This window comes from Thunnus thynnus, chromosome 4 (genome assembly GCF_963924715.1).
Source record: "Thunnus thynnus chromosome 4, fThuThy2.1, whole genome shotgun sequence".
Taxonomy (NCBI): Eukaryota; Metazoa; Chordata; class Actinopteri; order Scombriformes; family Scombridae; genus Thunnus; species Thunnus thynnus.
Genome location: NC_089520.1, coordinates 30,688,735 through 30,703,498, shown reverse-complemented (window position 1 = coordinate 30,703,498; position 14,764 = coordinate 30,688,735). Strand labels below are relative to the sequence as shown.

Sequence of the window (14,764 nt, the reverse complement as noted above, 5' to 3'; positions counted from 1 at the left end):
CCTGGGAGATAAGCATCTTTGGCAGCAGGTTAGCAGTCAGTGAATAGACATACACACGCAGACACACACACACACACACACACACTAGCTCCCACATCAACATCTCAATTCAGCTTGATTTGCGTTCCAGGGATGATACCACGCCGGGGCTCCCAGCACGACTCACCCCTGCTGCCCCTAGTTATTACCCAGAGGGCTGAAGACTGACACAGCTACTGCATGAACAGTCCGGGAAAACTGAAATCCTGAATTGTTCTGAAACGGCCTCAACCAAATCCAGCACGGGCTTACTGTTGCTTCACAGGTCAAATGTGATATTTTAATTTTAAAAAAAGGCTGCGAATAACAAAGCCACAGCTGTGTAAATTCCTCACCAGACACTGACACAGCAGACGTGAGATTTAGACCTAATTAGTATTCCTTTAAGTAGGGCCTTGCTGCCTTCTTGTCATTAAAATGGATTTAACAGAGACCCCTCTCAGAGGATGCACCAGAGGTTGACAAAGTAATTTCTGCATGACAGTCATCATTGCTTTACGTCAACATGAACAACAGTTCAAGTGTAGCCTTCAATTACAGTTAAGGAGTATTCAGTGTACTAAAAGTGTTAAAGTCTGGTTATTTCGGCTCATTACCACATTAACTTGTTGTAAATTGAGTTTTCCGTGTTCACAAGCAGCTGAACTGTCTCTGTGTTAAGGCTCGGGGTTAATATGGCATAGTTGGAGAGCTCAGCGGTGGTGAAGCAGTGTGTATTGTGTCGGGGGAGTGTTGTGTGTTTTTTCCCAGTGTGCTGCAAAGGGCCGCTCCGTGTCAGAGGTGAGCGCAGTGAATGGAGGCCGTGGGACCCCCTCCACAGCTGGGAGGAGACTCCCCCCATTGAGAGCACTGAGGCAGAATGCTCTGGGCTCAACAAGAAGGGGGCTAAAGGCTTTGTCTCTGGTTCACTGCCTTCAAGTAGCCCCGGGATTCCTGGCAACCAGGTTTGACTGCTGGAGCCGGCATGCAGAGAGAAGAAAGCACAAAGGCGCTTGTATTCCTCAGCTGATGTGCAACATCGTGGCATGCTGTGGGAAACAAACGGGGATGAGGATGAGAGGGCTTGTGTGATGTTAGGAAGGCGTATTATTGATACCAGCAGTAACAACAAATGGGAATTGAGTTGTCTTTTTTTTCTCTTTTTTTTTAATTGTGATATTACTTGTTTTGATGGTTCAGCTCACAGTCAAGGTTATTGTGCTTTGGTCCACCAGTGATCTTAAATCTCAAGGTTGTTGGGGTTTTTTTTCTCAGTAGGATTTATTACATTAGTATTCTCCAGTATGAGAACTCGCTTTTCTCAATGTCAAATTATTCAGAGGGAACTGCAAATAAATGAGCTGTTAATTTTTTGGCCAAGTTTTGATGTAGAAGAAGTGGAAGTTTAAGTCCACTGAGATGATCCAATTATCCTGCAGGCCTAGGATTAGCATTAATCTGCTCTGGTTATTAGTCGGCACATAGCCTCTTCTGACTTCTGCATTAAGTTCCTTCCTTTTCCTGCCTTCCTCATCCTTCCTCTATAAGCACACACACACACACACACACACAAGCTCAGTGCCTTTGATTTCTATATGTACTCCTCTAAAGAAATATGTGCTCAGCTTTTACATTGTCTGGGTCAAAGTCAGGTTTGGTATAGGCTATATACTGCATTCAGTCCCTGGAGGCGGTGTAATATCGCTGCTGCTCCTGATGGGCAGCGCCACAGTTAAGTCTGCAAACTATGACATGAATTCGAATGAGACAGCCACAGCCAGAGGCAGATACACCAACCATCCACATGTTTATCAGAAAATGAATCCTCAAAGACGGTCTTGCATGTATGTTAGATGTCAGGGAAGGTGAGAGGGGACACTAAAGATTTATGACACTCCTAATGACCTGCAACACTGTATGCTCTTGCTGGAAAGTAAAGTATTCTAAGGAGGCTTTGAGCGTGTGTGTGTGTGTGTATGTCTGCAGTGGAGAGGCAGGAGGAGAGGAGACCATGGGAGCTTGTGAAATGAGAAGAGCCCAAGGCTGAGATCCTATCAAAGCTCTCAACACATCCAGGAATCACAAACCAACAAATTCCGTATGATTTGGTGATTGAAAGCGGAACAGCAGCTCTGTGTAAACCCTGATAAAGCCAGTGTGATGACCCAGGATGCAATATGCATGCGGGCGCCTGCGGGGGACCTCCACTCTTAATAAAGTTCAGGCTACTGCTTTTTTTGAGTCTTATGTCTCCTTTTTTGTTCCCACAGTAGTTGCTTTGGTGAGCCTCCAGTGACATGATGGCATTTGGGCCGGAGCGAAAAATCTCAAATTTAATCCCTGCACTCTGCCTGACATTTTGGACAAAATAGATCTGTGTGCAGACTTAAGTCTTTTTTATTTAACTTTAAGTCGCATTGGATCCGGTGACACATTCTATTGAGAGCGGGGACTTTAGAGGGTCTGTGCTCATCTTTCATCAGCACACAGAGGCCTTAAATGGCTCAACCAAACTTAATTAGCCTCTTCTCTGTGACACGCTGCAGCCTTTTGCTCAAATTAATCTTTTCAGGTTAACACGCGGGACCCACTCCACTGTCTCTGACGGGAGGTCAAATTTATCCTCTGCTGAGAAATTACTTAGCTAAATGAGGGCTCCTCCATGCAGCCTCAGCTAATGACCTTGATTAATTAAAGAGAGACTCTTCCTAATTAAGGTCTTATTCTACTTGGTCCAACTGTGACCCTGTAAAACAAGCTGAGGCAGTAATGACTCATTTCTCAAACAGAATATTGCTGCTGTGTTTGTGTGGGCGCAGTGCTTCATGCGAGGCCTTAATCATCTGAGATAATGATTGCATCAGTCTGGTATAATGAATATCTTCTTCAGTCTAACAAAGCCCGTATCTTTTGCGTCATCTTGTTTCAGTTGTTTCCTCTCCGTCAGGAAATACAGGCAGAATTCTTTTGCTGATTCTTTTCTGTCTACTTCTCACCCTTTCCCTCCAGGTCAATGGCAAGGACCTCTCTAAGGCCACCCATGACCAGGCGGTGGAGGCCTTCCGCACCGCCAAGGAGCCCATCATGGTACAAGTCCTGCGCCGGGACCCGCACCCCAAACTGGTCAGCCCCACCGCTGACACCCAGGTCTCGGATATCAGCACCCAGACCGACATCACCCTTCAGCACATCATGGCCCTCACCAAGCTGCCTCCCCCTTCACCCCCCATGACAGTGCTGGAGGAGTATCTGCTGCCAGAGGAGTGAGTACCAACTCAGTTCATGAGGAACTAGAGATAAAGCCAGATTCTGCAGTGTGATAGTGTGCTGGTTACTGGAAAAGGAACCTGACCATCCCACTCACATTTGATTCCCCAGTGCCAGACTTTGCTCTAAATGGCCAGACTTGGCTGGCTATCTGATGGGTCGAAAATTAGTTTTAGGACTTAGAAATTTTTATAGCAGCCAGATATAGAGAACTGAAGTCTAATAAGCACAGACTCCAGCAAGAAACTGACTTTAAAAAGCCAGCATTTAATTGCAGTGTCGCTTTGGTACTTTAAAGTATGAAACATGTTTTTATGTCTGCTGTAGAGAGACTTTTTTCAAGAATGTTAGTTTTTATTCAAGAGGATACCGGGAATCTTTGTTGTCAGAACTCAGCAATATTGAAAAAGTGACTTAACTCTTAGAAACAATCAGACCTTTCACCCTAACAGTTAATTAAGAGAGTGACACCTTATCTTCTTCACCAGACCACACCGCTGTGATCAAAAAGGATGTGTCTGAAGTTTGAGGGGGAAAATGTCCCTGTCACTTTCAGGAGATGACAGCTCCTCCAGGGCATACAGCCACATTAAAATGATGCCTCTCTTCATCTGTATTTGCATATTCCCAAATTGCGCCTGTTGTTTCTGTGTGTGTTTTAGGCCCCGGAGCTCTGAGAGTCTGGCTACATTTTCTACTCTGTGGCAGCAGCAGTTGCCCTTTAATGAATAATCGTGATTTCTTTAAGTGATTTGTGAGAGTCAAATTAATAACGCAGCATGTTAATTTGTGATTATCCTCCGGGTATAGCTACAATATATCTGATTCAAGTGTGATTTCTACACTCAGTTCCTATTATTTCCTCTCTGCTTCTCATTTAATTTTCAAACTCTGGGGCGAAATTAAATCCAGATTGACAAATGTGTTAGTGGGTGTGTTAAATTAGCATTCCAGTCTTTTTCAGTTTATCTTAAACTCTTTTTCATTTCTCAGGCATCCTCCTGGGCATGCGTACTTTGACCCCAATGATTTCCTGGAGGGCATACAGCAGGACATAGAGCGTGAGGAGCTGGAATATGAGGTAAAACACCACCTCCTTCCCTCCTTTTCCACTGTCTTCTCAATGAAGATCTACATTCGGAAAGCAGTGCATTATTGCTCCATAAGCAGACCCGTGGCAGCCTCTGTGTCTCCAGTCCAATGGCCTTGCTGGCAGCCACAAGTCCCGATATATCATAGTTATTGATAGGGCACTCCTCCCTACATACAGACACTGAGATGTAGGCCAGACAGGAATCAAATAGCTGGTTTGTTCCAGCAGATGCACAACGGTGACATCATTACTTATTAGTGACAAGGCCTAATAAGTCTTCGAAACGAGGCCCGGTGGATAATTAGATGGCACAAATAATAGGTCTGCAGTGATGAATCTGATGATGGACGTTAACAATGCCTGGATGAGGCCATAATGTAGCCAGGGGTAAGAGGACTCTAAAGCCTTTGTTGTGCTCCGTCAGTGACCTCCGTCAACCCTGACCCCCTCTACCGCTAAACCCCAGCCACCTACTGCTTGATATTAATAATATCCATGCAGCTATGAGGACAAGAGAACAGAAAGTTGAAGATCAGGGCGGCTAATAGCAGATGCACAGCAGACTAATACTGACTACCCTCAGTGTCCTTGTAGAGTGACTCTTTGTCATAGAAATGAATGGCAGAGAGACAATCTAGTGATGCTGTGTTTGTGTCAGAATCTGTTTCGTTTAATGTCCCGCAATCATGCTTTGTCACTCATTGTCAATCATTTTGTTTCGAATTTGATCAGAAAAGATATCACGTTTGTCCAAGTGACTACTAGTAGTGAATTAAAGCAAGTTGGTTATATGAAAAAATCTCTCTTTTTGAAATGTACTCTGTGATACCTCATTTGTTTAATATGTGCAAAAACCAAAGTGTAAAAACAACAAGTTGAGGTTTTACGAGAGGTCATGTGCCAGACCTTTGAATAGAGAAAACTAGCTGTTTCCAGTCTTTATGCTAAACTAAGCTAACTGGCTGCTCGCTTTGCTGTAGCTTTATATTTAGCATACAGACAAAAGAGCAGTATTTCTTGTCATCTAACTCTCTACAAGAAAGCCAATAAGTATATTTCCCAAAATGTAAAAACTATTCCTTTGAGAGGCGCTTCATCATTCAGCCGCGACCCAGTTTTTTGGGGGCTTAACCCTCGCAGATCTTGTCCTCTGCCCTCAAAGAACAGCACAGCCAGTATCTCTATCTGTATCTGTGAGATTACAGGTGTTGACAAGTGAAAAACGGGACTCTGTCCGTCTGCAGTCCACTGCATCATCTCTCATTCTGTCAGTGGGCCTCTGAGAAAGCCAATGTCTTCCCTGTGTCCAGCTGAAAGATTCATTACCGTGATTGATAGATCACTGTTGCTCCGTGATCCCATTTGGTAGTCGATATATTTAGTCTGTCCAGACAAACATGGGCAAAAATTCAACTATTTTCTCCTCAATCTTGGGGGAAAAACCAATTACTTAAGACGTGTGGGATATTAATTTGTCCATGTGTCTCACCAGGAGGTGGATTTGTACCGAGCCAACATCCAAGACAAGCTTGGCCTGACAATCTGTTACAGGACTGATGATGAGGATGAAGCTGGGATCTACATTAGTGAGGTATGTGGTATTGCTCTCCTCTTTCTAATCACTTCTGGGCGCTCTATAAATTATATATTATACATCTCCCTCACTCCAATTTTATTTCATTTTCTTACTCTCTGATTGTTGCATCTCTTTTTTTGATCATTCTTGGTGACTTAGGAAGTGAAGCTTCTTTAAACTTCTGCTCTAAGTCAGAAATGTACCTGCATGCCAAAAATGAATTGGTAAAACACAAGACAGGGTGCTCTGTGGGTGGACAAAATCAGGCAGATGTTAACCTCCTTCTTGATTTATTCTTTTTATGTTTTATTCTCTATTTACTTTAGATTGATCCAAACAGCATTGCTGCAAAAGATGGCAGAATTAGAGAAGGGGATAAAATCATCCAGGTAAGATCTCTATAATCTCTGCAGAGGAAGCTGCTTGCTTGTAAACGAATCACCAATATTTTTTTTTTTAAAAAGGATTTTACCTACTTTGAGAGCTGTAGTTTTCACATTTTAGCATTTGATGACATTAAACTTATTTTGCAGGTGGTGGTTAGAATGTAATGTAGCTGTAAGAGTAGAAACAGTTATTTCATTTTAAAAGGATCAGGTATTCTAATATTTCTTTTCTCTGTCCTTCAAGATCAATGGCGTTGAGATCCAAAACCGGGAGGATGCGGTAGCGCTGCTGACCAGTGAGGGGAACCAGAACATCTCTCTGCTGGTGGCCAGACCAGAGATCCAGGTAATTAGGATGTCATTATGGGTGTGAACTCTGTAAAGGTTAATGACAACAAGGCGTTTCATGTTAAAACCTCACATTGTTGCTTTTGGAACCAAATATGTTGTTCTCCAAAGTGAATTCTGTCTCAAACCATTAAACAAAAGAAATTGTAACTCAGAAATGTTATTTTTTTTTAGTAAAACTTTGCTGCAGTTGAATATTTGCGTCTAATGATGTTTCTCCTCTCCCCACTGTGTCTCAGCTGGACGAGGGTTGGATGGATGATGACAGGAACGACTTCCTGGATGACCTCCACATGGACATGCTGGAGCAGCAGCACCATCAGGCCATGCAGTTCACTGCCAGCATGCTGCAGCAGGTACGCACACACACATACACAGCGTGAAGAGGCAAAGAAGGACTATCAATCTGCACTAACACATATGTAGATTACTCTGGCTGAGCCAATTCTGCAGAGAGTAGCAGCTGTTCAATTGTTTTTAGCAGCTGTCTTTCCATTTGCAGAAGATGGAGAGTGTGACATGTAGAAAAGCACATTGGCAAAAAGAAGGGAAGCACTTTGGTTTTAGGTGTATTTTTAAATAAGGTTTCATGAACAGTTATATGTAAGTTAAAAGTTGTTGTTGTGTAGTAGTAGAATCTTAATATTCTACAGTATTCCAATCATAACTACATTACCCATACTAAAAATAGTGTTAACCCAAATTATAATTCTTATATTTTTGTATAAAATTACCAAAGTGTCCTGTGTATGTACCCCCTATAACACTTTCCACCCACATTCAGTGCACTTTCTTTCACCTTGGATGCAGAACTATTCCTGAGCTGTTTGCTGTCTGTCTTTACAGAAGAAGCACGAGGAGGACGGCGGCACTACAGACACAGCCACACTTTTGTCCAACCACCATGAGAAGGACAGCGGGGTTGGCCGCACAGATGAGAGCACGCGAAACGACGAGAGCTCGGAGCAGGAGAACCTCGCTGACGACCAGACCACGGCCTCCAACACGCTGGGCAGCTGCAGAATGCTGACCTACAGCCAGGACACCCTCGGCAGCACCGACTTGCCCTTCAGCGGCGAGTCATTCATCTCTGCAGACTACGCTGACACCGACTTCCTGGGCATCCCGGCTGATGAGTGCGAGCGCTTCAGAGAGCTCCTGGAGCTGAAATGCCAAATGAGGAACAGTGGAGCGCAGGCTCTGTACTGCCAGAGCGGCGGGGCAGGAGGACAGGACCAGGAGGGTGTGGACAAGGAGCTGGAGCTGCTCAACGAGGAGCTGCGCACCATCGAGCTGGAGTGCCTGAATATCGTCCGTGCTCACAAGATGCAGCAGCTGAGGGAGCAGTGTCGTGAGTCCTGGATGCTCCACAACAGCGGCTTCCGCAACTACAACACTAGCATTGACGCACGCCGTCACGAGCTCTCAGACATCACAGAGCTGCCGGAGAAATCAGACAAAGACAGCTCCAGTGCCTACAACACTGGCGAGAGCTGCCGCAGCACCCCTCTCACTCTGGAGCTGTCTCCAGACAACTCACTCCGTCGAGGAGCAGAGAACCAGGCCGGAGCGTCTGGCTCCAGCAGCTCAAACGGCAGGATGCTCAAACCTCTCCTGTCCCCTGTCCAGGAAGTTTGTGGCTCCAGCCGTAGCAGAGGTTCCTCCAAGGATCCAGATGCCCTGCAGGCAGAGAGCAAGGAGAGGAAGCTGGGAGAGTCCAGTAAGTCTGGGCGGAGCTTTTCCCAACCACACTCGCCTTACAAGCATGCCCACATCCCTGCCCACGCCCAGCACTACCAGAGCTACATGCAGCTGATCCAGCAGAAATCCGCCGTGGAGTACGCCCAAAGCCAGATGAGTCTAGTCAGCATGTGCCGGGACCACATCTCCTCCAATGACCTGGAGCCCAAGATGGAGTGGAAGGTGAAGATCCGCAGCGACGGTACACGCTACATCACCAAGCGGCCTGTTCGGGACAAACTGCTGAGGGAGCGAGCCCTGCGTATTCACGAAGAGCGCAGCGGTATGACCACAGACGATGACGCCATAAGCGAGCTGAAGATGGGCCGCTACTGGAGCAAGGAGGAGAGGAAGCAACACGCCGTCCGCGCCAAGGAGCAGAGGCAGCGCCGCGAGTTCATGAAACAGAGCCGAGCCGATTGTCTGAAGGAGCAGGCCGGTCCAGAGGACAAAAAAGAGCCCAACATCATAGAACTCAGCCACAAAAAGATGATGAAAAAGAGGAATAAGAAAATATTTGACAACTGGATGACCATCCAAGAACTGCTGACCCACGGTACCAAGTCACCAGACGGCACAAGGGTTTACAACTCACTCCTGTCTGTGACCACAGTCTAAGTCCTGCTCTGAGTTCAGGTGGCAGGCCAGCCAGAGGACAGACTGAGTGTAATGGACTGTACATAGGACACTACCAGTTGGGGTAGAGATTCCTGCCTCGTTCAATGTGGCAACATTTTGTAAATAGGAAATAAGGAAAGCCTTTCCTGGACGAACATTTTCCTCTGCTGTGGTGAAGAGAAGGTCCTTTAAATGATGGTTGGACTTGACATGAATCGGACATGGCTGTGAGGATGATTTTTGGAAAAGTTTTTCAAATTCTTTCAATAACCTTTTCTACCTTTGTGCTTGCTCTTTTGAATAATTTTGGAAACAAAAACACAATATCTGACTTTTTGGAAGGTTTTGAAAGTGTGTAAAGACCGTGTGCCATACATAAACAACCAGCATTAACACTATTTTACATTATTTTGTTCGTACTATATATCTCTTATCAGTATTTTACGGTTTTGCATACTCGATGCTTTTATGGAAACAAAATATTGCTATTTTCCTGCGAGGTAGAACACGTAATCCTTTCCAAAAGGACTTTTGTAAATTAAAAAAATAAAATTTTTGTAACAAATCCACTTCTTTAGTTTTAATTTCTCTCCTAATGGTGCTGATTTCCCAAAGTTAATACCACCAGCGACATACCATCTGTTCCATATTGTAGAGATCGTCATAATGTGAGATCATTGTGTATGTACGTATGTTTAGAGAAAGATGTTTCTCACATTGTTGAAATTGAAATGTCAGTGTTTGTTGAAGCACACATTGTAGTCGCTTTTGCTTTCTTAGGGCTTCATGTATTGAACAGAATAACAGCGTAACAAATCCTTAGTTAGCCACACAATTTGATGTCTTGTAAAATGAGAGAAATAATAAATTATTGTTTTATATATGATGAGCTTTCACGTGGTTGGATTTTGTCATTTGTAAGAACTGTTGGATGCACCTGGTCCAGAGTAAGTCAGGGAGTAAATATGAATGAACTTGAATGAACAGTGTGCAGTAGAACAGGCATGACAGTGTGTTTGGGACCAGTCTGAACTATTAAGTCTCTGGCATACAGCTCATAATGTGAATGAAGTTTCTTTTTTACTGCTGATGTTCCACTGTTTTGACTCAGAGTTTACATTTACATTAAATCCAGTTGGATCCAATTGGCTCCTCCTGGGCTCATAAGCAGTAATGAAAATGTGTTTGTAGCAACAATAGTCAAGAAGTGAGCCTGATTATTGGTGGTAGTTTTGTTATTAACAAATTTGATTACAGATGGTGTACCTTAACCTTTTTTTAACAGTAAAAGTTGGATTATATTTTTAAACCAGGAACAAACTCAAATTTGAGACACATTTTTTCAAGAGAAACCAGCCCAGCAATGATTCTATATAAATGTATCCCATTATTTTTGAGAGCATAAATCCCTGCCAGGTTCCTCTTACTCTCATCATAATCCTTCTACTCAGTTTCAGTTAATACTAATAACTTTAACATGAACTCATGTGTACAAACCTGTGATCCTGTCTTTAATTTATCAGGTCAGAGGAACATAAAGCCAAGGGTGGCATTTAACACAGGATATGTATAAATACAAAAATAACAGAGAACCTTTTTGCTTCTCTCAGCTCATTGTTTTGGTTTTACAGCCCACAGCTTTACTTTTTTGGTTCAAATCACCTTCATTTTCTGCTGCAGCAGGCGGCTGTTTAAGTGAAACAGCTCTAGCTGATGAACATAGTGGAACATTTAGCTCCTAAATAGACAGATATGTCTTCCTCAGGAGTCATGAAGAGTCAAACAGAACCAGTAGGTGAATGAATCAGGTAACCAGAAACTGAGAATGAATGCTAATGCAGCTCTGTGTCTGCTGAATGTATAAATAGGCAACTGTTTTTTCAACAAGTTAGCCATAGCAATTTACAACTTGTCAAACCTAGTTTGTTGTGGAGTGCTGCCCCTAAGTGTCCAAAAACTGATACTTAATGAAATAATCCATTGAGGGACCTACAATATCCCTTAAACAAGACAAACAAGTAAAGGTAATAGTAGGTAATAGGTAAGGTGCCATTTCACATAATAAGATCTTGTTAAATTCCTGTGTTCAATATTGACATTCAACAAAAGAGGTTTTTATGTCACTACTTCTAACAGTAAATGAATCCACAATTATATGAAGAAATGGGGTGTAAGAATCAAACATCACACTTCTGCATTCTCTCTGTTAACATAAGTAAATAAACAATCACTGATCTCACCTTCACAAGCCATTGCTCCCAGTACAGCACTTTCTTCCCATTACACAGGAATGTGTCACTCCACCTCTTAACTTATGTATGTCATTCCAAAGATGGTCAATAGGCTTTTTAACACTTGTTTGATTTGAATCCTTGATTCTTTTGTGTCATTGCTTAATCAATTCAATTTGAAATTGGGGTTATTTTTATAGCTGTATTATCACCATCTCAGATGACAGATTGGACTGTGCAGAATTTGGTAATACAAACCCCCATACTCTCATATCGAATACATTTTAAAATAGAGGATATGCATTCTTAATGGAATCACAGAATCAGACTCTCTGTTCATGTAACGTCTATTTGCCAACTTATATTCATGATAGTAGAAGTCCTGAGGCAAAAAGAATTCTATTGGCTTGGTCTGTTTCATGTCAGAGCCCAAGTAGGGCAACAGTATGTCAGGCTGGCGTTAGCGTAAAACAATCCAATCAGCAGAGATCCCTGCTGTCCAGATCTGATGCAGCTGAAGGCTGACAACAAAGATTTATCTCTTTTGTCTTTCCCTCACATGGGTCTTGCAATGGTGGCTTCCCTCAATCATCTTTTATTGCTCTTCCTCAGCCAAGCAAAGTGATCCATCAGTTCATAACTAAGATCTGAGATTACACTATGTTGTTTCATGTTGTAACCAAGTTGTTAGTGAAGCTGGCATGAGGCTCCCTCACATGGTGATATCTCCATGCTGGGCTAATGGTTTATTTATCTGACTCCAGACTCCTACCATCTGTTAGAGGGACCTCGTACCCTCAGTCCCACATGATCCTTCAATTAGCAGCTCAGCGCCTCATTACTGAAGGCAGCGCGCGGTCTCTGCTGATACATTATTTTTGTCATTTTACCTCCCATCAAACATAACTTTTGTTTTTTAATGAAGCAACAACAATTGGGGCAAAATTAACATGCATGTCGTGCTTTGTTTCATACCCAGGTTCATTTTTTAATTCAGCACTTCAGAGTTTGGCTTGTATCTTTTTTCAAGTACACACCCATATCAGTTTGTAATGCTTCAGTTATATATGAGCTTAAACCTGAACTAGTAGCTGTTTGTAACAAAAAAGCGCTCAACAAATGTAGCGGTTAGCTGGTGAACATAGTGGGGAGTTTAGTGGCTAAAGAGCGAGCTATATCAGGTGGTGGAGACCAAAGACAGAGCTAAAAGGAGAGTGAATATTGGACATTCAGCAGGTGGTCAGAAACACAACTCCAAATGAATGCTACTTTTCTCTGTGTCTGCTTGTTTACCAACACATTAGACATACCAAATTTTAGTAATTATACCAATGTTGTGTTTACAGCTTGTTCTGCTGCCCCTAAGTGAGCAAAAAAAAGCTGCTTTAAATTGTTGGTTTTGAACTCTGTTTATCTTCTGAACATACTATTTAAAGGGGCACTTCAGCAATTTAGTATTCCACTCTGATAAAGCTGATACATATGGAGCAATTGCAAGAGACAGATTTACAAAATTGAAACAGCAGAGGTCAAGATATCTGGATTTTTACTTCCTATTATGGGTCAAGATCCAAAAATCCAGGATCCTACACTACCCATCATGCAACCTGATAACATGCTTCTTTAGACTTTCCCTGGTTGGTAAATGTCTACATCAACTACATTCCCCAGGTTTGTAACGCAGGCTAAAAATTGTTCTCTTAACTACATTTACAACATTTGCAGAAAAATTACAAATCTGTAGTCTCAAAGCCCAACCTCAGATTACTCAATGAATGTCATTTGAGTAATTCTTATCAGGCTTTCTCCAAAACCACAGAAGACACAGGTGTTATCACACGCTGAGTACCCAGCATGAGTAGGAAACTGACTTTGATATGTGACCCTTTAAAGTTTTATTAGGATTTATTTGAGGTTTATCTGTTGACACAGTGTCTGATCATGGCTGTTGACTCCTGTTACAACCTCCAACTACACCTCACCACAAAATATCCTCCTCTCATAAAACAGACACTTGTCAATGCATGATTTATTTCAAACAAGATTTACTTTATACTAAACAACTATAATTCCTTTACTAATGCTGAGGTGCTGTCTTCAGTTTGTATTATTTGTCATGCCTGATAGTTCATGAATTCATCTCTTGTCTCTGTGTTTGAATCTGCACCACTTTAGGGGGGATGATTATGGTAATGAGAGCAGCTGGAGGTGCAAGCTCAGCCTCTTCCTCTATGTCTGGTAGAGTATAATTGATTACTCCTCCTTAAGCCTGACCGAACCCAAGCCTTGTGATTTATGTCTGGGTACAAGACTCTGTACACACTCTTTTAATGGAAGATAACAATATGGCATGCAAGGCAAACAAAAAGCTCTAGCAATCAATTTTGGGATGTTCCCCCCTCCCAACTCCACCACAGAATGCTGGGAGATTAGTCGATCACATACTTGGCTTTGATTCTCCCATGTATTTTTATTATCTTTGGGATGAAAGCGTTTGTCTCCCCACCAGTTTGACAGTCCTGTGTTTGGGCTGGAGAGCAGGACTCATCAGTTTAAACGTCAGTGTGGAGAACAGGCCGACATTCCAGTGTATTCATCCATTAACTGATAAGGAGGCGGCTCCTCTGCTGCTCACGAGTGCTGCTGATTCTGACGCTGTTTCATTGTGCAGACTGAAGGTACCTGCTCAGCGAGCTTGGACAATATCCTTCACACATTTACAAGTTGACCATCATAGTCACAATATTCAATTTTTGAAAGATGACACTGGAAATCAATTCAGGGAACTATTGACAAGACTTGGTAAACATCAACTTGTAGATGCTGATTTTTTGTATGACCTACATTAAAATACAACCATGTTTTTATTTCTATTTGGTACAATAAACCTCGAAGGCACCTCATTGCTCAAGCAAGTTCAGCAGGTGAGGAGACTGTGTTAGCACGTCTCACATCGTGGATTAAAGAGATCAAACTGCTGGATAAACAGAAAGAAATGCTGAACCACATATTCACACTCTACATTATGTCTGAACATCAGTCAAAAAGCTAGGGTGCTAGATGTGGAGCCGTCATGTCCTCTGAGCTGTTTACTTTCTCAAGTTTTTTTTTCCTAAAAAATGTGATATTCACAATGAAACTTAAAGCTGCGCCAAAAAAATAAATTGCTGATGTGAAACTGGAGCTCTGCATGGAAAATGAAAATATTGCAAAATATTACTTTCTGCCTTGAGGCAATAAATTACCAGCACTCACTACCAGGTGCAATCATGAAATAGGGATTAGTGTACTGTTTTCCAAATTTTAATGAGTGAATATTTGTGTCTAGAACAATCATTCTGACTTTGACCTGCATGACTGATCAGTGGTTGAAGTCCATAGTAATAAGATCACTGTGATAACCCTGCTAGGTGTAAACAGCTCTGGATTTATGGTTTCACTAAAAGGAAATGTGGCTTTCTCCTTAAACTGAAGAAATTTTACAGTT

General features: G+C 42.6%; 1 protein-coding gene across 4 annotated transcripts in view; it reads left to right on the top strand.

The window, feature by feature from the left end:
- Nucleotides 1-9,940, top strand: part of pdzrn3b (PDZ domain containing RING finger 3b) — a 98,437-nt gene extending 88,497 nt beyond the window's left edge. For all 4 annotated transcript variants that reach the window (XM_067588306.1, XM_067588305.1, XM_067588308.1 and 1 more), the window contains 7 exons: nucleotides 3,028-3,281; nucleotides 4,279-4,366; nucleotides 5,871-5,969; nucleotides 6,281-6,343; nucleotides 6,585-6,686; nucleotides 6,928-7,044; nucleotides 7,535-9,940. In XM_067588306.1, coding sequence (XP_067444407.1) covers nucleotides 3,028-3,281; nucleotides 4,279-4,366; nucleotides 5,871-5,969; nucleotides 6,281-6,343; nucleotides 6,585-6,686; nucleotides 6,928-7,044; nucleotides 7,535-9,046 — 2,235 coding nt within the window. In that variant the 3' untranslated portion in view covers nucleotides 9,047-9,940. The remainder of the gene's footprint in view (nucleotides 1-3,027; nucleotides 3,282-4,278; nucleotides 4,367-5,870; nucleotides 5,970-6,280; nucleotides 6,344-6,584; nucleotides 6,687-6,927; nucleotides 7,045-7,534) is intronic.
- Nucleotides 9,941-14,764: the final 4,824 nt, after the last annotated feature.